Source organism: Crinia signifera, chromosome 6 (genome assembly GCF_055691185.1).
Source record: "Crinia signifera chromosome 6, ASM5569118v1, whole genome shotgun sequence".
Classification (NCBI taxonomy): Eukaryota; Metazoa; Chordata; class Amphibia; order Anura; family Myobatrachidae; genus Crinia; species Crinia signifera.
Window position 1 is genome coordinate 261,801,297 of NC_139222.1, and position 23,242 is coordinate 261,824,538.

The 23,242-nt window shown below is 42.4% G+C and overlaps 1 protein-coding gene across 2 annotated transcripts in view; it reads left to right on the forward strand.

The window, feature by feature from the left end:
* TCERG1L (transcription elongation regulator 1 like) overlaps positions 1-23,242 on the forward strand; it is a 233,801-nt gene that overhangs the window by 143,611 nt on the left and 66,948 nt on the right. For both annotated transcript variants that reach the window (XM_083149469.1, XM_083149468.1), the window contains exons 6-8: positions 2,742-2,864; positions 21,195-21,286; positions 21,677-21,750. In XM_083149469.1, the coding sequence (XP_083005595.1) occupies positions 2,742-2,864; positions 21,195-21,286; positions 21,677-21,750 (289 nt within the window). The remainder of the gene's footprint in view (positions 1-2,741; positions 2,865-21,194; positions 21,287-21,676; positions 21,751-23,242) is intronic.

A 23,242-nucleotide genomic window follows, 5' to 3' on the forward strand; every position in this document is an offset into this window, starting at 1 on the left:
GAATTGAAAACGATGTTTTAAGAAAATGTGGCGGTTGCTTAAAATGTTGACAATTCCTAAATATGATTAATGGCTGCATTAAAACAAATTTTGTACGAATTTACATTAAAACATTGATATAAGTGTCACAGATGATAAATGCTCCTTCTTTGGAAAAGTATTTTAATTAATTATACCTGGCGACTGCATTGTATTAAGAATGGAATGGAGTGGAACTAGAAATGTTTCTCTAATGTCTAAAAAGCTTCACTCAGGACATAATGAATTGGTTTCAATGTTATTTTTTCATGTAACGCATTACATTTTAACTGCGACTTGACACTTGACGGCAGGCATAGTTAATTGGTCTAGGTGAGCTTACAAATTACACATAAGGTGCTACTCAATTGTTTTTAACCAACATTTCAGCTCATTATCTCCGGGGGGTGTTGAGCTGAAATGCGTATATGCGTGTCTAAACCTTGCCATAATGAGCATGAAATGCAGAAAAATAGATCAATTGAATACCGCCCTACGAACTCCCGTAACTTTAGGCTGGAGATCAGTTGCGATATAACAACTGAATACAGTGGCGTTAGTTAATCTCAGTTGGCCGGAGGCAAGATAAATATCGGTGCACCCCAAATAGCTCAATAAGTAAGGTGTCTGTCTCCAGTAAGACAGGTCAAAGGTTTTAATACAGGGTGTGACACTTGCAAAAAATGTTGCTAGAAGGGGGAGTCAACGACAGAAGCGATGTTGATGGTTTTCAATTAGCTGACTCAAACTTGCAGGTGAGGAGAGGTTCCCCCTTGGGAGCAGGAGCCCAGCAGCAGATGACTCCATTGACTCACAGCAGTGCCAGGTTATCCACGGGGCGACAGGGGCGGTTGCATCCAGGGCCCCCTCACACCGGCACTGCTGTGGCGGTAGTATGTGGGTGTCAGGCAGCGGGTTCGGGCAGCTCGTGGTGGGCAGGTAGTCCTTGCGGGAGATGTGAAGTCATCGGTGGGGTCCCTGCAGCAGATGGGAACTAGTAGCGCAACTAGCAGTGCCGGTGTGAGGATGCCCTAGATGCAACCGCCCCTAAGTCTCTTAGAAAATGGCTGCCCCCATACTGCAGACAGAAAACTGTCTGCAGTATGCGGGCAGCCATTTTCTAAGTGTCCGTTTTCATTATAGAAGCAGGAGCTGGGAGAGACGGGACTGTGATGGCACCAGGCACGGCAGGCAGGTACCGGCAGAGACAGCAGCGGGTAACTATAGCCCCGCAGACCCCCGGCGCCCAAACTTTCTCTGCGCCTCCCCGCCACCGCGGGGTCTGCGAATCTATAGTTACGCCACTGCATGGTACTCTGTATTAAATGGCGGTCACTGATGATCTCTTTATTACATGCATGTAACTGATAATCTCTGTATTATGTGCTGATCACAATGCTCCATATATATATATGGTGGTCACTGATGATCTCTGTTTTACATGGATGTCACTGATACTCTATTATATGGTGGTCACTGATACTCTATTATATGGTAATCACTGAATTATATGGCATTCATTCTATTCGGTATTGTATCGTGTTATATGGTGGTCACTGATGTTCTCTGTATTATATAGTGGTCACTTATACACTCTGTATTAAATGCCAATTATGCTACTATGTATTGTATGGTGGTCACTGATGGTCTCTGTGTTATATGGTAGACACTGATGCTGTCTATATTAAATGGCTATCATTGATGCTCCCTTTATTGTATGGCAGTCGCTGTTGCTGCCTGCATTAAATAATGTTTACTGGTGCACTCTGTATTAAATTGTATGGCGGTCACTGATACTGTCTGTAATATATGGATATCACCGATGTTCTCTGTATTATACGGTGGCCACTGATGCTTTCTATATTATATGGCGGTTACTGATGCTCCCTTTATTGTATGGCAGTCACTGATGCGCTCTGTATTATATGGTGTTCACTGATGCTCTCAGTATTGCTCTCAGTATTGTATTGTATGGCAGTCAGTGATGCTTTCTGTAATATATGGCTATCATTGATGCTTTCTGTATTATATGGCAGTCACTGATGCTCCCTGTATTGTAGGACAATAACTGGTGCTCTCTGCATTATATGGTGGTTACTGATGTTCCCTGTATTGTATGGCAGTCAGTGATGCTCTCTGTATTATATGATGGCCACTGATGCTATCTGTATTGTATTATATGGCAGTCACTGATGCTCCCTATAATATATGGCTATCACCGATGCCAGAGGCGGAACTACCATTGGTGCAGCAGGTGCATTGCACCGGGGCCCCTGAGGACTAAAGGGCCCACTTTTGTGTAACATATTGTGAACTTGGGTTGGAGTGGAGGAGGGGGGCCAAATTCTGTTTTTGCACCTGGGCCAAATACTTACAAGTTCTGCCACTGACCGATGCTCTCTGTAATACATGGCTGAGAGTAATTACCATCATCTAGAATGGAGAGAAGCTGATCTGAGTCTATTCTCCAGGTGACAATATAGCTTCACTACTGTGTACTATAGATGTTTAATTAAATGAATGTAGTGCTTCAAATAAAAAAAAACAATACTGTATGGTCAATATTTTTTTTATTCACTGCACACAGAATTCAAATCGAACAATACTTTCTGAGTCTCTAAAATGTTTGTGCAGCTTTAGAATCATCTGTTTGTTTATATGTTTTATCTAAAGTAATGAAAGCTATAATGACTGCTGATTGGTGTTTACTAATGTGTTACCAGGTTGCCCATCAAGAATTAAGGCTCATGTCACACCGATGCTACCAGCTCAAATTGTCAGATTAACCAAGTCCCCATCAGTTACCTTCATGACTGGCCTGACGGATCATGCACCAACTACAAACGGTCAGTAATTTAATGTTATTGGGATTTGGACATAGAAAGTTATCCTATTCATAGATATGTTACAATGAAGAGAATATAGAGAACTGCGGTTTTTGTAGGGTACCCACAAAAGTGACGTATCCTCTAAATGTAAGATGGGGTCAACGCAGAAGATATGGGAGATCCCTATGTTTTTAGTTACAAAAGCAGCCTGGGGGCTTCAACAATATAAAGCTCCGGAAGGTGTCAGCAGGATGCTTTCCTCTAGCTTTTATGAAACTACATATCCCAGCATGCTCTGATACATATTTAGCATGCCATAATAGGAAATCTGTCGGGGCATGCTGGTATGTTTAGATCCACAGCAGCTGGAGGGACTTATTTTGAATACCCCTGGCTTATACCCCTTTTCCACTATGCAAGCCAGGTTGGACCTGGGATTTTGTATCCGGTGTGACCTGGCTTGCAAACCCTTTCCTGTTAGCAGCCCGACCGACATAAAGCCCGGCGAGTGTTGAGGAGGCAGGGCTGGGGTGGCGCTGGGAGAGGCTCTCATCTTCCAGTGGCGGCTTTGTATTACAGTGAACAGGACCTGGGTCGCATCAACCTGGGTTACCTGTTCCCCTCGAACCGGGAGCATACCGGGTCCAACACAGTTAACTACCCGGGTTTGGAGCTCCCGGGCCGGTTTCGAGAGCCAATCCGCCCCTGTATTCATTGTATCAACATTTTCAGGAAAGGGAACTAAATGAACCCTTCATCCATTTATGTCTGCTTGTATTCAGGACATCACCAAATTGTTGTTTAATACTGTACTGTACGTCATCTAATATTAAAGCATTGAACACTATATTTATTTAATCATTTATAGACTGGTTATTTTTACCTTTGAATATAGCAGTCTACAACGTCCGGGAATATCATCCTCGTTAAGGAAATGAACACATCCCGGTGTTAGCAATAAAGTAGTCTGGTAGACTGTTTCATTACTGTACCTGTATGGATATTATTTATGGCTACTCTATAATTGCAGTGCGACTTACTCTCCTATCCTATAAAGCTCTACTACTAATCAGGGACAGCTAATTAAGTCACGCACTGGTCTGGCTGACATTTATATACTACAGTCCTCATGAAGAGGTTTTTACTGACTTATAAGGTCATTTTTTACTTTCTATAAAGTTTCTACTCAGTCATAAAGGCCAAATAATATAATTGCATTCAGTGTGGGGTTGGGCGCAAAGGTGTAAAAAGTGAAGCTGGAAAAAGTTGCAGAACGAATTACTGCATCCGCCCATAAACTGATTTGGAAGTACAAAACTATATACAGGTATGGGTAACTATGATTGTCGACATACATAAGGTTGACCACTAAAGGTCAACACGTGAAATAGGTGGACATGACTAAGGTCGAAATAGATTTTCCATCTTATAGGCAGCCAGTAGAGGGAGTAGAGAATGGGTGTTATTTTGTTAGAAAGGGACTGATTGGTTAATATGCTGGCGGTTGCATTTTGTACCATCTGCAGTTGGTGCAGTACTTTGCTAGGAGACAGAGGGCATTGCAGTAGTTTAGGTGTGATGATGCAGTACAAATGAATGTATGACTGTAGGAAGATCTTCAGAGTGAGTTAAGTGCTTACTCACTCTGGGCCTTTTTCTAGTTCACTCTTTCTGACAAAATCCTTCTTAGATGGATAAAATCATCTGCACTGCAGGTGGGGCAGATGTAACTTGAGCATAGAGAATTAGATTTGGGTGGGGTTTTACTTTAAAGTTAGATCTACAGTATATTGCAGTGTAAAAATAAAGTAGCCAGTATTTACCCTGCACAGAAACAAAATAACTCACCCAAATCTAATTCTCTCTGCACATTTTACATCTGCCCCCCTGCAGTGCACATGGTTTTGTCCATCGAAGAAGAATTTTGTCAGAAAGAGTTATCTAGAATAAGGCCCTGTGTTCCTCAGGTGAATGAATGAGGAATTGATTCAGATTGATACCTGACAAATAAGTGTCCGGCCACTATCCAAGACAATACCAATATTCCACATACTGGGGGAAATTTACTAAGATGGGATCAGAATCTACTCATTTATTAAGCACCTTCTAGAAGATAATATATAGTATCTATATGTAAAGGGGATTATTCTGGTCCACATGCATCGCTACAAATTTTGCAGCTTTGCGTGTGGACTAAACGCCGCCCTCCACTCGCAGGTCTGTTCCCCCCCCCCCCCCTTCTTGCACACCGGGTTGCAAGCACGGCTGCCAATGGATGTTTTGGCAAAACATCCATTCTCAGCCTATGGGGCGACACCCACATCAATTGATGGTCACTGACCATCGAATGATGTGGAGGGTACACACATTCTCACATTACCGGATGTCAGCTGTCCACCCCCCCCCCACCCGAATCACTGAGGGATTTGCATGGGAACAGCCAGCATTTTCACGGGAACGCTTATGAAATGCTGGGTATTCCCACGGGTGAGTAACTACCATGTTACCGGCTGGGTTTACAAATTAATAGAAGTTGATTGGTTGGTACTTTAGCTCTATCCATTTTACCTCTCTCCAAGGCTTAGTACATAGACCCCTACTTTACGTGTGTTGGACTTACAGTATATGTACTTTTTGGGGGGTTTACTTCCTCATCTTTGTGGCCACCGCATATGTGACGGAACTTACGCAGCACCATTGTCTGCTTGTCACAACTTTACTAAGGGAAATATCTGGTGGCGTGGACACAGGAGGGTGGTGTGGAAACAGAAGGGTAGGTAACTTCCTCGTCGAAAATCCTTGCGGTTAAGTAGCGGGTAACGTAAGTGGCGTATCGGTGGCCGTAATCATGAGGAAGTACCTTATTTTGTTTGTTACAATACGCTGCTTACATCCATTTGCATTTTTGGAAATTTGGTAACTTTCCTTCCTGCCTGTGTTTGTTAATTAAATCTGCAATTTATGTTGATGTAAACGAGCTTCCTGACTCATCTGGGTCAAATGTAAAAGGCAATTACATGTTTTATGCATATAGAGCGTGAAACATCCCTGTAAAATGTTTCGTTTTTTGTATCTTATTTATGCAACTAATGACTCGAACTTGAATTAATCATCTTTTCCTGTGACTGATCCAGAAACTAGTTAATGATGATTATCAATAAAGAAATAATCGGTGCTTCTTGACATCTGGTCAATAGCTGTGCTGGAATTTTTTAAATAGATTTCATTTTGTACAGGCTCCACTCGGAGGTACAGAAGAGGTGTGATGACCTTTAAATATCGGCATGCAAAGCGCTTTCTGTGCCCGCTAATAATGTGCGCTCTTGTGAAAGTGTCTAGTTAAAAAAATTAGCAAAGAATCAAAGAGTTGTCAGGTCAGTATTGAAATGAGGAGAAACACAGAGAAATGGGATGAGCCTCGTGTTTCACATCAAAAGAGATTTCTTTCCGCAGAGGTACAAAGTTCTGATAATTCAGCACCAGGAGTGTATCTGGAGCTCTGGGTACCTCTTGCAATGTGAAAGGCTTATATGATTATATTACAAAGAACTAAGGGCCTGATTCAGAACAGGTCAGCACTGCCTGCCACACCGCCCTTATTTATTTATTACCAGTTTCTTATATAGCGCAGCATATTCCGTTGTGCTTTATAATAGGATACAGTGATACAACAAACTGAGAATTTACAGACAGTCAAAGGTATGAGGACCCTGCTCGCAAGCTTACAATCTATAGGGAAATAGGCATTCGTTCCCCAGAATGCAAGGTTCCTGGTGTGCTGTAAGATACGGTGACCCAGCAGTTTGGCCAGGGGTCAGGAGGATGGAAAATGTGAAAAAGTAAGATTGGATATGTGTGGACTGTACAGTGGGGATGTGATTAGACAGGAACGATATATGAAGTGACTGGTTCTGGAATTTGATAAGCTTGCCTGAAGAGGTGAGTTTTCAGGGAACGCTTGTAGGTTTGGAGACTAGAGGAGAGTCTTATTGTGCATAGGAGAGCATTCCACAGAGTGGGTTCAGTTCAAAGAAAGTCCTGCAGTCGGGAATGGGAGCGAGTAATGAGTGTGGATGAGACACAGAGATCCTGTGAGGAGCGAAGAGGTCAGTTTGGAATATATTTTGAGATAAGAGGAGTTTATGGTTTATGGCTTTGTGTGTGAGTAAAAGAATGTTGTATTGAATACGGTAGAATACAGGTAACCAATGAAGTGACTGACAGAGTAGCTTTGCAGACGATGAACGTCTGGCTAGGAAGATTAGCCTCGCAGCTGCATTCATAATGGACTGTAGTGGTGAGAGTCTGTATTGGGGAAGGCCAATAAGGAGAATATTGCAATAATCAATGCGTGAGATGATGAGAGCATGGATTAGAGTTTTTGCAGTGTCTTGTGTAAGGTAAGGACGAATTTTGAAAATGTTTTTTAGGTGCACATAGCATGATTTCGAGACATCCCCTCGATGTGTAAGAGGACATATCCCCTTACAAGCGGCCAAAGGGAAAATAAATCATTTGATGGTCTCCGACCATCGGATGAGTACCTTGCCCATTGGAAATAAAAGTCAGTTTTGTTTCTGCTGCTGATCGATGAATACGGGGCAAGCATTGACATTGTGAAACTCGCCAAAGGCATTTGTACAGGGGGTCTCCACATGTACATAGACCCGTCACCATCGAAAATGGAGTGCAATTCGGACACATACCAAAGGGTCTGAATTGACCATCTAGTATCAAATAGGGTTCGGATTTCCTAAAGAAAAAAAAAAAGGGGCAGACTAGATGGGCCAAGTTGTTTTATCTGCCTTCAAATTCTGTTTCTATCACTTTCTCAGCTGCATAAAAAAAGTAATTGGGATGCTGACGGCCTTTAGTTAAGCAGAAGCCCTCTATCCCCTGGCATGGTGTCATCCAGATGTTGGAACTTTTCAGTGGTTGACCCAGGTACAAAAATATAATTTGGGCCTCCCTAATCCACTCCAAACCAAGTTCACATTATACAACACAGCAGTGGGCCCCTTAGTCCCCAGTGGCCCTGGTGTAATGCACCTGCAGCACCAATTGTAGTTCTGCTTCTGGTGTCCTCTTTTAGCATGTTAACATTCCCATGTCAACGCTGATAATGTCAACATATGATTTTAGGGTTCAGGGTTTGGTATAGGGTTAGGCTGCAGTAAGGGTTTCCCTGCGGTTTGGATTATGGTTAGGCTGTGGGTATGATTAGGTCTACACATACCAGTAGAATAATACTAAAGCATATGATTGACATGCCAACTATTGACATTTACATATCTACTTTCTAGAATTGTCGACATTCTGCCCATATTGACATTCTGAACGTTGACGTTTTGTACCACACCCAGAGATCTGGCTCTATTGTGTACAATGCTGTCCCGTGCTGTGTTTGTAAATGTAATTGAATTCTGGGACCTCCGGTAGATGCATGGAATGAGCAGAAGGTGAGAATTGTCCACCTCCTTGCCTCTTCCCCCACTGTACAGTTCCCACTATTACAGGATCCAATCCTGGGGATTGTGGCTGGTTAATCTGATCGGTGAGGGTAGCTTGCTCTCCTGGGAGAACTCCCTGAAATTGTATTTTTGGACATTACAGGAAATTCAGCCAGTATAATGGGTATGACGTGATTGTATCTAGACTGGGTTAAGACTTTGCTCGAGCATTGTTCTGTACCACATGGACTCCATACCTATTCAAAGCACCTTCTTCTTTATGCCATGATTCCATTTATCTCTTACGGTTATAAGCTTGCTCATGGGTCTGGTTCTGTACATTCTTTGTTTCACATCTTATGTTGTCTACCTTGTACTGTATGTCTATGCTTTATATGTCATGGCCCCAGTTTTGTAAAATTTTACATCATATTGTACAGAGTTGATAATAAGCATGATCTCTATAAAACAGAAAACCATACATATTAAATGAAATGCAGTAGGAATGTTCACATTTATTATGTTAACATTCATAATGTCAACATGCTCTGATATAAGACATGCAACATGTTTACATACTCATGTCATAATGTTCACAGTGTCAGATGCCGATACTTAGGTTTGGGCGCTGCAAGGATGTCAAGGGATGCCGCTGCGATGCTAGGCAGTCCGGAACTCACCAGTCCCTGCGCTACGACATATCTATCTTTGCCTTGGTGCTAGCCAGGATTGTTTTAAACAAATCCAATCCTTCCTTCATTATCCTTCCGCGCTACTTCTCCTCGTCTCCCAGCAAGTATCCAGCATTTTTTAGATCTTTGTGTCCAAATAGTCTTGGCATTTTTTGAACTCTTCTAGTATTTCCACCCTTAGTTATACAGAGTCCCTTCTAACATTCTTCATGCTCATGATTTCTTTGGTTATTGTTGCCAGCATACAGTATGTTAAAAAATATGGTATAATCTCTAAAATGATTATTTGTGCCACAAATCTTCTTCAGTTCCAAAGAGCTGATATTTGTGGAACTTACCTTGATTTCAGTTTATGTTTCCTTGTCTAGTCTATGCAAAGGAATTTCATTACACAAGCCTGGTTCCTATTTAAAGTTCCAGAGTCAGTGATGGTTTCTACATCAAACCCCAATCCATCCAATCCCTCAAATCTGGCCCTGGAACATTTGAGTTAGGCTGTGGAAAGGTTGGAGTTAGGCACTAGAAAGATGGTTTGGGTTAGGATTAGGGAGTACTCACCAGGATGTCACTTGTGAGATGTCTCAACTGGCCACTGGAACTACTCATCATAGAACCCTTGGGACCAAGAAGGCATCTCTGGAGATGCTGCTAGGTCCAAGTATAAGATGGCTGTGATATCGGGGACATTACGTTGACATTTTATCATTTCAACATGCTACATGTTTTTGTTTTAATTAAAACCATAATCATGGTGGCATATACAATTTATGTTAATTTATATAGGAATATATTCAATGTGTGCTTCAGTAATGGAGAACACTCCAAATCATCAAAGCAGAAACTATGACAAGTTAACCAAGACGGAGCTTGGAGCAGAGGGTATAGTGAATATGCCAACAACTTTGGGCAAATGCTTTTGATTTTTATTACAAACTAGCAAGAGAACAAGGCTTGTTGCAAATATTAAAGCATTAGAGATGAGAGTATTCAGTTTGTTGTAGCTAAAATGAAAATGTATGATTCTGTAGTATCTTGTCTGGTGGCCTTTAAAATTTTGAGGAATCAACACACAAAAAAGAGTCTGCCTGAATTTTTAAATCCATGACCAGCTCAGAACCAAGGGTTAGTGGTGAGAGATGTGCAAAATATCATCGTGCACATTTGTTATATACTGTATAATGTAAATTTTCAAATATTCTCTGTAAAGTGTTGTGGAATATGTGTGCACTATATAAGTAACTGGTAATAATAATAATACAGGTTGGGTATCCCTTATCCGGATATCCCAAAACATAAATATGCTGAAAACCGTAGGATTTCTGCATATTTCAGTTTTTTTTGTTTGTTGTTCCTCCCCGCACCTTTTGTTATACTAACCTCATCCCCCAGTGTCCACGGCAGCCATTGGATTCCACTTCAGCTGCATCACAGATCCCAATCATGCATTACACAGGTGTGGCGGTGATGTCAATGGCACACCCGCGCAATGCATCCTTGGGACCAGGAATGCCGCTGAAGAGGAATCCGATGGCCGCCAGGGGATACTGTGCACGTCGGGGAACCACCAGGAAACCAGGTGAGTATGTAAAAAAATATATATTACAAAATCCAGAATAATCCCTTATCCAAAATGCTTGTGGTCACAAGCATTTTGGATAGGGGATACTCAAACTGTAATAATAATAATAATAATAATAATAATAATAATAATAATTAATAATTCTATCAATTCAAATATAAAATGTTGTTTCAAAAAAATATAATATTTCCTATATAAGGTAAACATTACAGGTCATTATGATGAAAAAAAATTAAACTATCAGTTAATTCTGTAGCTCTTACTATAAGACAGGAATCGGAGGGAAATACTGTAATACACTAATACACTAACCAAAGCAATGCTTTCTATAGGGTATGTTACTGAGATAGTCTGTTCTCAAAGATGTCAATGTTTTTCTGTCCTATGGACAAAGAAGTCAATGTGTATACTATAGTATTCCCAACTTCTGATGTATTCTAAAAATGGTACATGCGCATGCCTAGTCTTATTCAACAGGATGAAGCACTATGCCGCAACATCTTTGCTGTGATGCAGGCGCATTGCTGTGATGTACTCTAAGTGCACATATACTGTATACTGCAAATGTTTACATGTACACAACTGGAGATGAGTTGCGATGACTTCAGTGGATATCTTATTTCATTTCTGGGCGGCAGCTTCAATCGCTAACTAAAGAAGTTCCATGGCCTATAAAATCTCAGTTGCATAATACACTATACACTCACTATACACCCCAATGACTCCCTAAATATATATACAAAAGTATAAAAATTGCATAAATGTGTAAGATAGGAATGCAATTTTAAGACTTATGATTTATGGTCAACCATGTGGCCAGCTGGTGGCTGGTGATCCCCAAGCTGTCATTATTATGCGAAGGTCCGGAGTTTCAGCTGCATCTGCCCCCTTGTAAATCTGGCCCTGCTTGAGTGCTATCCACCATGAAGATCCCAGCCATGATGATGAGGCATTTGACTCTCTGGGATAAATTGACTTAAGTTGGCCATACGTCTACAGATTGATTGTCGAATATGGCTATTTTCAATTGCCATTTGCTCTCATCCATTACCAGGTTTATGTTCCAACCAGCCAGATCTGACAATAAATTTGTAGAACTCAGCAGCTAGGACAAGTACCTTCTGGGAGACCATTAGGGAATATCTGGTGCTGTATTTACACCCAGACAGCAGAACCACCAGGTGTCCCATGTGGAGCGTTCCTTTGCTTTTTCTACTGTCCGAGTGGGACTATTCATTTATATCTCTTACCTGTTTATAATGTGAGGGCCTTTACAGATGCAGTCATAAAAGTGTTAAATACTTTGTGGTTAGTGTGTTAGGCATTTACAATATTATTTCCTCCAGTGTGTGATATCTGAATAATAAAAATAATTAATTTAATATAAATATGCAGAAGTGAATGCCAGCAATTTTTATGCAATTTGGAATTAGAAACCACCCAATAATCATTTTTGCCTCCGGGTCAGTGAGAAATTCAAATTCTTGGTTTTATTGTGTTAATAATTTAAACCCCTTTTTTTTTTGGGGGGGGGGGGGTATTTCAGTAAATTTTGTAATTTTATTGTATATACAGTAGATATTTTTGTATGCATTTCTTCATGAATGAGTGACGTCTTTTAACTAGTGTAATAAAAGTTATATCTTAATTTCACACATTTTTTCATTCTTTCACTATTGATATAAAAGTGTGCCCCAAAACCCTTTTGTGTTCCTCCTTTGTCTGTTGCAGATATATCTCTCCTTTCAGTCTACTTGCTGAACGAATTTGGGAGCACCACCAACCAAGTACCGCATTAGATTGTCTATCCAATAGGTCCTATGTTGGTTTATTAAAAATTACCAAAATATATTAGAACCCATTATTTTATACACCAGTTGAGATGGAGCGTGCTTTATTCAGCGTGGGTCTGGAGCTCGGATCCTCAATGGCCAACCCCCGCAAGCCACCGGAAGGGGATGCACGCGCACGAGACGCACGCACATCCCCTTCTAATGGAGGTCCTTGCCGACAGTCCCCAACACGGTCCCCACCAACTCCCCCCCCAACCCTGCCCGTCTCCCTGAAGCGGAGATGCTCAGGTTTCGCGTCCCCCACCGCACTGGTGCGTTCCAGTCAGATGGAGCGCCATCATGCCAGCCAGGGCAATCTGGCGCTGGCTGAGAGGCTCTCCATCTGTATTGTAACAATGCGAGAACAACTCTTAGGGCAGTATTCAATGAGAAAGTTCTCCGTGCATGGAGAGCAATTTATTTCGCTCTCCGTGCACTCTCCGTGTTTTAGCGGAGATTCTCCCTGTTCCGGAGCCTCCTGCTCCCACTATTCAATGTATTTAAGACTCGCCGCCACTCGCGGCGAGTCTTAACCCCTGCAGCGGACGAGCGTCCGCGGCAGGGAGCTTTCAGGGAGCCGGGGGACGGAAGCAGCCAGAGAGATTAAAGTCTCCCTGGCTGCTCCAGAGGAATGTGGAGGGGAGGTGGCTCCCCTGGACCCAGGCAGCACAGGCTGCCCCCCCCCCTATAGCCAGCGGGGGACCCATTATTCACTGCACCCGATCGTGCATATTAACGATCGGGTGCAGTGAATATATGAATATCTAATGAGCGGCTCGAGCGCTCCGGCCCCCTGCTGGCTGCACTGTGTAAAAAAAAAAATTAAAAAATATATATTTTTTTTAATTAAATATATATTCATGTGCTATAAGCACATGAATAAAAATAACATGCCCCTTCACAGAAAAAAAACCCTGATTTTTTTACACCAAAATTTATAAAAAAAACCTTTTAGTTTAAAAGTTCACATTCCAGATCTCCATCAAAAGATGGAGAATTTCTACACGGAGAGAGACGGAGAAAATCACTTAGAAAGACGGAGAATATTTCACATTGAATAGGGTTGCTCGCTTTTGGAGAGCAAAATGCTCTGTCCAAGGCAAACAAAGCACAAATTCTCCATAAAACACAGAGAATTTTTCTCATTGAATACTGCCCTTACTGTAGGAACGTTGCTTACATTGCTGCAGCGAACAGGCAGTTGAAACTCTCAAGTTAAGTAATATGTATTCCAGCTCCATTAACTCCACAGTACTTTCACAGATTAGCCTGGGTCAGGGTTTTCCTGAGTGCTATGACTTTTGTGCCAGCCCTGGCATAATGTATAGTCTCCCCTATAACCTACAGTACTGTACCTGCATCTTTCCACCCTGTGTAGAAACCTGCACAGCACAAGGTAGATCCTGTTCCCTTCTAGCACTATTCTGCAGAATTATATTTCAGTCATTTCCCTTTTATTATCCGTATTGAAGCTGACACAAAAAAATTTAACCAACTGCTGGTAACACTTAATGGCCCATTAGCAGGTCAGAAATCTCTCAATGCTAATTTTGTGAGAGAAACTGATAATTACTTCTGCATTAGCCTGGTTTGCACTATTAAACCAAGCAGAATGTATCTTTCAGATGACTCAGGTTACTGGTGAGTCAAATAAGGTTTTATAAGCCATAATTGACCGGGTCTCCATTCATTCAGCAGACACTGGGACGCTGTTTAACCGTTAGGTGTTCTCACTCTTTAAATGCGAGAAGCAAATTATAGCTGCACTTCCTTCGGTATTGATGTACAGGTCAATAGTCTCACAGAGATGTCCAATCCAATCCATAGATTCAGTTATACTGTATGGATTAGCTACGCTGCGCCAAGGGGAATACGAAGCAAAACATCAGGACATCAGCCACTCATAAACACTTAAATACCGGGTAAAATTTAATAGGATGAGAGATGCAGAAAGTGAGAGATTTGGTGAGAAATTTCCAGCTTTGTTTAAAGCAGCAATCATTTACACTGCAAAAAGCAGTTTGATTTTAAAGGGTAAATGATTGCCGCTTTAACGTGTAACTAGAGGCAATAAAAGATTCTGATCTAGTCTATGGGCAAAATTTAATAGGATGAGAGATTCAGAAAGTGAGAGATTTGGTAAGAAATCTCCAGGGTTTTTTTAAGCGGCAATCATTTAGACTGCAAAATCAAACTGATTTTGCAGTCTAAATGATTGCCGCTTTAAAAAAAACTGGAAATTTCTTAACAAATCTCTCACTTTCTGAATCTCTCACCCTATTAAATTTCCCGCTATGGACCTATGGCCAGTGATCAGGTAAACTCCTCCCGTGAAATCCCGCCCATGTGCAAGGCTGCAAATGCAATTGTAGCCAAGCACATGAGGGAAAACCATTCAAAATCACTCACCATTGAAGGATTTGCCCCTCTGTTCGCTGCGTGAAGGCGGCGAGGAGAAGGAGGCCCCTGCTGACATCAGCGGCCCTCCCTCCCAATGGCCGGGGAACACCTGCATTTTCTGGGTTGCTCTGAGAAAATGCAGGGTTACCACCCCCAAACAGCTGCAGGCCGGCTGCCTTCACAAGGACATGCGATAATCGCTCCGGTTAAAAATTTGCCCCCATGTGTAGACTACTGGCGTCCTGTGGAAAATATCTGTGTTGTCGTTGCCCCCCTGCCCCCACACACACCATCCTCATCAGGGGTATGGGTCAGGCCCAATGTATCAATGTACTGTATAAATCCCTTGAATTATCTAGCAGTTAGCACAATATATAACCTCTGTTCAGCTAAAAACAATGGGCCTCATTTAGAGATTGTACCGAAGTCTGATCTTTCCTGCACATACTGTAGGCTGTTTTCCTTCTTCTGGCCGTATACGACTGTAAATTTATATTTTACAAATTTACTATGGCTGATAGATGGCCATTCATATTCTTTTGAGAGGAGTATTCCTATTTCTATTTAGGAATACGAATGCATAAGCCATCGAAAGAATACGAATAGGAATTGCCATCCATTCTAATAATGATTCCTAAATTACTAACCAGCTGTATGTAAGATACGGCCGGCAATTGACCAGAAACTATTTGGCATAAAAGCCTGCAGGGATCAGTCAGATCAGTGCAGGCTTCTAAGTGTAAAAATAGAATAAATAAAAAATTAAAATTCAAGTGCAGCCGCTTCAGTCTGTAGGGTCCGACCTGATGCACACATCTGATTTAGGACAAAATTGGATAAGTGTATGGGCACCTTTAGTTTCACAGCAGAACCAATTGCCCAATAAACAAACACACACACACACACACACCTGAAAAATAAAACTTTTTACTTGTGTATTATCATGGCACCCCCGATTTCCATCGCAGGGCATTGTACGAAGAAAAATCGTTTCACCCGATTTTTAATTAAATGCCCCCCCCAGACCCAATTTTTAATTGTATACCCACCCTCATGGGTCATGAGTATGAGAAATGCCCCCCATTGTTAACGTCACCCCACTATGAATGCCAACCCGAAGCGTGGCGAACGCAGCAAGCCCGCGAGGGATGGCGGTACGCGTCCTCCGACCTTTTCATACCTTCACTATCCACGTCGGCGTGGAGTTGATTTTATAAAGTGTGGCAAGCCCGAAGCGTGGTGAACGCACGCGTATACCTGTGAAGTAATGCGCGTCCCCTCACCGGGCTCGCTGCGCTCGCCACGCTTCGGGCTCTGTGGCTCGCTGCGCTCACCACACTTTATAACATCAACTCCACGCCGACGTGGATAGTGGGGGTATGAAAAGGTCGGAGGACGCGTACCGCCGCCCCTTGCGGGCTCGCAACGCTCGCCACGCTTCGGGTTGGCGTTGATAGTGGGGGCCGTTAACAATGTGGGGGCATTTTACATATTTATTACCCATCAGGGTGGGTATGCAATTAAAAATCGGGTCTAAGGGTGTCATTTAACATGGGACTCAATGGCAAATCGCGTCGCATCGCATGCCATTGTAATGGCATGCAATGTGGCCCGATTTTAAAATTGTATACTCAGCCCGGGAAAAGGCTGAAATCGGGTCCATCGCATGCTATCGTATACCTTAATTAGTGGTATGCGATGCGATGGGCGCCGTGATAATACACAAGTACCTAAAACTTTATTACATACAGAACCCATACATGCAATACTCTCCTACCTTGACCTGAGGAATTGGTTCACTTGTCCAGTAGAATATCCATGGGGTACCTGTGGAAGGAAATTATACTTACCAGCTCCTTTGGGGAAGATCTCGTCCTCCTCATTCCAATAGGGTCCATGCGACAAAAAATAACAACCTGAAGTACCCGACAATAAAGCGGATCAAGGATCACCAAGTGTGTGCTACTTGATGCTGCTCCCGGGAAAATGACCCCCTCCCCCCCCCTCAGCCAATCAGGAGTGGAGCTCCATGGGAGATCTGCGCCTGATTGGCTGTGCACAGCTGCATAGACATCCATGTGATGACAAAAAAACTTGGGTTTCTCTTAGCGGTTCGCACCATAGGCAACAATGTTAATTTTTTAACATTGCTGCCTATGTAGGGAGCCACTAATTGATTCTGACTACAAAGTCAAGTGGGGTCAACCACCTACTTGACCCCACTTGACTTTGCGGCCACGATCACACACACATGAGGACTCAGATGAAGAGTGTGTTCTTTATTTTTCAGATGCATGTCACAGTATAGCAGAGCATGGTTACAAGCAGGCAGGCAGGGGAGGTTCCAGGGTGAACCCCCGGAATTTCATGTGCGTACCCACAAAAATGGTAGGTAGGCCCGTGCACTGGGCACAATAGGAGAAATTCTTTGATGGTAAGTAACCATCAAATGTTTTCTCCTCTGCCTCTGTGCAGCTGCATGTGAACGGATGTGTCTGCACAAGGATGCCTTCGACGTTGTGTGTGTGTGTGTGTGTGTGTGGTGGAGGGGGGGTTACATTTGCCATGGTGTCATTAACCTGCTCGCTAGGCCTTTATGCCTAGTATTTCTACTCTTACTGTGCAGAATACTTTTTTCTTTTCTGTCCTGAAATAACTTTCCCATACTCTGTCTTTCATCCTTAAGGACACCCAAGACTCCACAGATTGTTCCGCCACGGTGGTGTTTGTACACGTCAATCACTTGTAAATGCCACTTAGCATAAAAGCCGGTGTGCTGGTCTTTTTGAACCAAACTGTGATGTCTGTGTGGTTTTTTTTTGGATTTATAGAATTTTGTCATTATAACTTCATGGAACTATAATTTTCTTGGGAAATAGGCGAGTGCCAAAGGTCTCAAATATCCATTAAGACCATTTGCAGAAAGAAGGCTTTGTGTGATATTTAGGATCTTAAGAATGGTGGTTTTATTCTATTCTGCACATTAGAAATACAATATATTCTTTTGCAAGTCTTACGTTTTGTAATTTATCAAGTACAACGATTATCAGCCTGTAATATGGGAAGTTAATTAAGTGTTCTGCTTCAAAGCATTTCCGTCACTGTATAGGTTATTCTTTCTGTAAGACCAATCTGTTATCCCTGTTATTACTTAGGGTGCTGTGAAAAGAACAAAGTCCTGATATTCCTATCATGACTTAGGGGTCTGTGACAAGAACTGAGTCTGTAACTAAACAATGGCTTTGTCAGTGATATATGGTACATTGAAAGACAAAAGTTTGTTATTCTTATGTGCCTATTGTGTCCCTTCCGCACCGCCATACGCATTTAAATTTAAATTGCAAGGTGGTTCGGTCTAGAATTTCAAAAGCCACCTCAATGAACACATATTGGGCCAAATTTGGCCCCTGCCCCGATGGTCGGGGTTTGCATTCTGTCAATGTGAAAACCCTGACTGCCGACGACCGCGGCAAGTTACTCACTCGCCGGCTCATTTGCAGAGGGATGGGGACGGAAGGGTGCGGAAGCGCCGCTGGGCCATGAGAATGACTAGTGCTTTATGGGTGCCCCCATGAAAACCCTGGGCATTCCCATGGGTACACAAGCACGCAGGTGCCTGCTGGGGGGCGGGCGGCTGACGTCACAGTAAGACAGCCGCCCGCCCTCTCCTCATCCCGGCGCCCTCAAATAAAAGTCATATGAGACTGACTTTCATTTGCGAAGGCGGAAGAAATCATTTGCAGCGTCCATAACCAACCAAAATCAGTCCCAATGTACAATACCTCCTAACTTTCATTTGCTGGAATCGGGACCCATGTGCGCTGTACAAAAACGGGGCATGGCCTCTACTAATGGGGGTGTGGCTGCTATTGGTGGGTGTGGCCTCGTTGCAAGTGCCACATTTTCCAACATTTGGGGGCATGCCCTCTGCTCACCTTCCTGCACAGTTTAGGTACGGCGCGCACTCGCACACCTGTTCACGGATCAGATCCCCTAACTGCTGGGAGAGTTGGGCAGTGTACAAATAGTGGGTCTGTCTCACTGAAATAGGGACAGTTTGGAGAAATTATAGTGGCATCACAACAGGGATGCAGGGGGTGCGGGCCACAAGTGGGTGTCACCCACTGTGGGGGGACACCAAAGTGCCAACTCTTCTTCAGTGACAAGAACTGGGTGCTTTACTGTAACTTAAGTGCAACAACCAACCACAGTGTAGGAGCTACAGATGGAGCCATGCTTATCTTTGCTCGCTTCATGCCGCAGCGACCTGTCGATCATCGAGAATAGGACGCACATGCACTTGAGATACTTGTTTGCCCCATGGAGCAAAGACAAGCATTGCTCCACCTGTAGCACTGCTCTCACACTGATCTATGGGGGCAGCCCACATCTCCGGGATCCCAGGGGATCAGGCCATGAGGCTGCTCCCCCTACCCGTTATTCCATGCCCCTACCAGAGATGCCCAACCCCCTTTTTACTGGAGCACACACTCTATGTAGATCCCCGCACTTGTTGTCAATCGTCTAGGACCGCCTCTGGGTATGATCAACACCTTTGGCGATCTACCACTGTATAATAGTTCATGAAGCACAACAGATCTTGGCATGAGTAAAAGCCATGGCCACGGCATTAAAGCCCAATTTTAGCACAGATTCAGACTTCAGTCGCACATAGATACAAATGTCGCACATCTATATGTTCATGAGATTCATATGCAGCAAATTCACTACTTTATACTGAATTCTCATGACTGGACTGTAATGGGGCATTTACCTGTAGAAGCGGTCAGTGTATGGGGCGTGTAAATGGAATTGCTTGCTGTGCAGAGTTGTGCGGAGCATCAATATACCAGTTTTCAGACATGTCTGCGCTAAGGATAAAGCTGGGCATTATATTGATAACAAGTATAAAACACAACATAACACACAGATATGGTTTGGTTTCAGAGATCAGTTCAACTTTGCTCAGAAATAAAGTGCTGAAACTACTCATCTAGTGCGACATTTGCACATTTGTGTTTCCCATAAGTCTGAATCTATACCACCCAACTTTGGCCGTCAGGAAATCGGGACCTACTGAGTTGAAAAGAGGGCATGGTCTCAGGGTGTTGGGTGGGCATGACCTGCTGTGGAGGTCATGTTCCAGAGCAACAACCCCCCCTTTTCATCATTTTGGGGGCATGTCCATCTGCGGGAGACTGCTACCCATGAGTGTAATCAGTACAGTTTTGAGGTATGCTGCCTCTCTTGAAGAAGTGCCGGTGAAGATTTTCCTCATGGAGAATTGCGTTGTACTTCATTGAGCAACTTAAAAGGTGTTTAACTAAAATAAAAATATAATGTGTTTAAAACTAATTCCTGTGCAGTTGAAGTCTAATCCCATTGTCTACAGTACACTGTGATCTGTGATGCGAATAAGATGCAATAAACTCCATTTTGGGTGACCAGATTACACTTCCCACACATTTGACCAACATAAAATAAAGGCTTCGGGGAAAATATCGGTATGAAAAAATGGATCAGTTGTTTTTATTTAGTAGAGGGTATGCCATGCCATAACCATGGCATACCAGCTGCACAAGTCTACACAGCAGACCTAGGGCCTTATTCCAGTTCACTCTTTCTGACAAAATCCTTCTTAGATGGACAAAACCATGTGCACTGCAGGTGGGGCAGATGTTACTTGTGCAGAGAGAATTAGATTTTGGGTGGGGTTTTACTTCAAAGTGAGATCTATATTGCAGTGTAAAAATAAAGCAGCCAGTATTTTCCCTGCACAGAAACAAAATAACTCACCCAAATCTAATTATCTCTGCACATTTTACATCTGCCCCCTGCAGTGCACATGGTTTTGTCCATCTAAGAAGGATTTTGTCAGAAAGAGTGAACTAGAATAAGGCCCATACTCCACTCAAGGTATCCAAATCCCTGCCCGATGACACCAACCCAAAAAAACATTCCCTAACTCCACCCCCTACAAACTGCAGTGCAAGCAATAGTCTGCAACAATGCTGCACTGCTACAGGCTGACCGATCCTATGGTAATAAAAGGGCCCCAGGCATATCACATGTCCTGTACTACTCAACTTAATGATAAAGGGCCAGATGTATCTAACTTCAAAAAGTGATAAAATGGAGAGTGACAAACAACCAGTCAATCAGTTCCTAACTGCCAGGCTGGGTTTGAAAAATGACAGGAGCTGATTGGCTGGTTCACTTTTGAAGCTTGATACGTCTCAGCTCAGAAGCATCGGGTCAGGTGCCTTCCGCCAAATACCTGTAGCATATTGAGTCTCGGTTTATCAGAACCCATCTGTACTGTATATTAGACTCTGCCTCTCCCCGTTATTTTCCCCTTTGGAGTTTCATAAAAACCAATCTTTTATATTTTGCAGAAAAAAACAAGGAAACGACCAGGGCCACTTGCTCCACCGCCTTAATTTTGCATCCGGAGAGGAACAACAAGCCTGAAAAGGCAAATGAAAAGGTTTGTCCTTTCCCAAGTTCTAAAAGACGTATGTGTACATTTCAAGGACGGAGAACTAATCCATTTGTGTTTTTATTCCATTCTCAATAATTAAAAAAGAAATCTGCAGCAAAATTATGATGATGTCTTTGTTAAAAGATAATGTGAAATCACTTTATGTTGTATCTGATTTAATTGCCTGGAAAACACTGTTGAATCGCAAAAATGATTTTGTATTAAGCTGAAAAAAAAAATTATATTTAACATAATAACTGTAATTGAAACATTTATTTTAATATAATAAGCTCTTACTAAGTTATATTAAGGATTTGGAATTTTAAAATAGGCTTGTCATGTTGGTTCTTCATTTTAACTTTTTCATATATCGGGTTCAATGACAATGACTTGAAGATATCCAGTGTGGAGAACTGTTCAGCTAAAGGCAACAAGCCAGTGGCCTCAACACCCGTTCCTGGATCACCATGGTAACGACTATATTACTCTTTTGTTATGTTTGCACATACTGTATATTAACGCTAAGGATGCTCATACCTTCTAATACATTACTCATCCTCATAGTTTTACAGCCTCCAGTTTTTGGAGGTGTTGACATCAGTAGGTATTGTATGTTATGTATGTTAAAATTTCAAGGGCGCACCTTTGGGATGGCAACAATGGGCCAACTGTATCAGGGAGGGAAACTGAAATATTTTTTCACAATTACAAATAGAGTATAACTTACCTAAGGAAATGTTCTTTAGATACCTCCAAATGCGAAGTGCCCTAACCCAATATAGTAAGGGCAAACTGTTGTGTATTGAAGAGTCCCCATGTAAAAAGTTTCTTAAACAACTGAGTATGGGTAAACTTATGTCTAAATTGTATGAATTCCTCCACTTATACCCACAAGCAGAGGAACTAGGACCTGTACGGTCTAAATGGATGGAGGATATTCCTCAGCGGGATGAGATAAGCTGGGGGAGGCCTTGTCCATTCCTAAATATGCTACTAATTCAATGTGGGTACAGGAGATACAGTTTAACATCTTACACAGGATAGTAGTAGTAGTTTGTTTATTTATTTATAAGGTGCCACAAAGTGTCCTCAGCGCTGTACATAGCAAACAAAAAACAAATAACAAAGTAACGTACAGGGTGTGTTGATAAAATACAGCATAAATAGGGGTATAGCTGGTAGAACTAAAATCAGCATCAGTTCTGAATTTGGTGTCGATATAGTGGAGGAGACTGAAGATGAAGTAGAGAAAGGGAAGAACAGGACAGGAGCACTGGTGAGGTAAAGAGGTAGAGTGAGTACGTGAGGAAGGAGGGTCCTACTCATAAGAGTTAACAGACTTAAAGGAGGTGGGTGGACGAACAAAAACAATAGGATAATTAGAAACGGATGGGAACGGATGGAGGGGTAGGGTAGGCAGGATAGGAGGAGCGAAAGAGGTTAGGAGGAGGAGGGATAGGCTAGTCGGAAGAAGTGGGTTTTGAAGGAGCGCTTGAAGGATATATATATATATAACTCCAGTAAAACTAAAAAGATTTAATGGCGCAAGAACAGAAAAATGCCCCAAGTGTGGAGAAGGGGAGGCCACATTTTGGCATCTATTATGGAGATGTCAAGATGTAGGTAGGTCTATCCTCCCTGGCAAAAGTGATTATTGCTAGACAATGGATGGCAGCTAAAGGTCCTGAGGTTGTAGAATGGGTAAATTTAGTAAACTTTACATATGACCATGAAAAGTTTGTATATGCCTCTCATGGAAAACTACAGAAATTCCAGAGTATTTGGGGGCCCTGGTACCGTTCAATACATTATAGAGTGGCGAATAGTATTAGTTTAAAGTAATAAGTAGGGGTATTACAGTTCAGCCGCAAATGAAGTACACAAAATCACGTTTCGTTAAGCTGCACTAAAAGCTATAGGTTAGTGTAAAATTGAAAAATCACGTAAATATAGATTATAAAT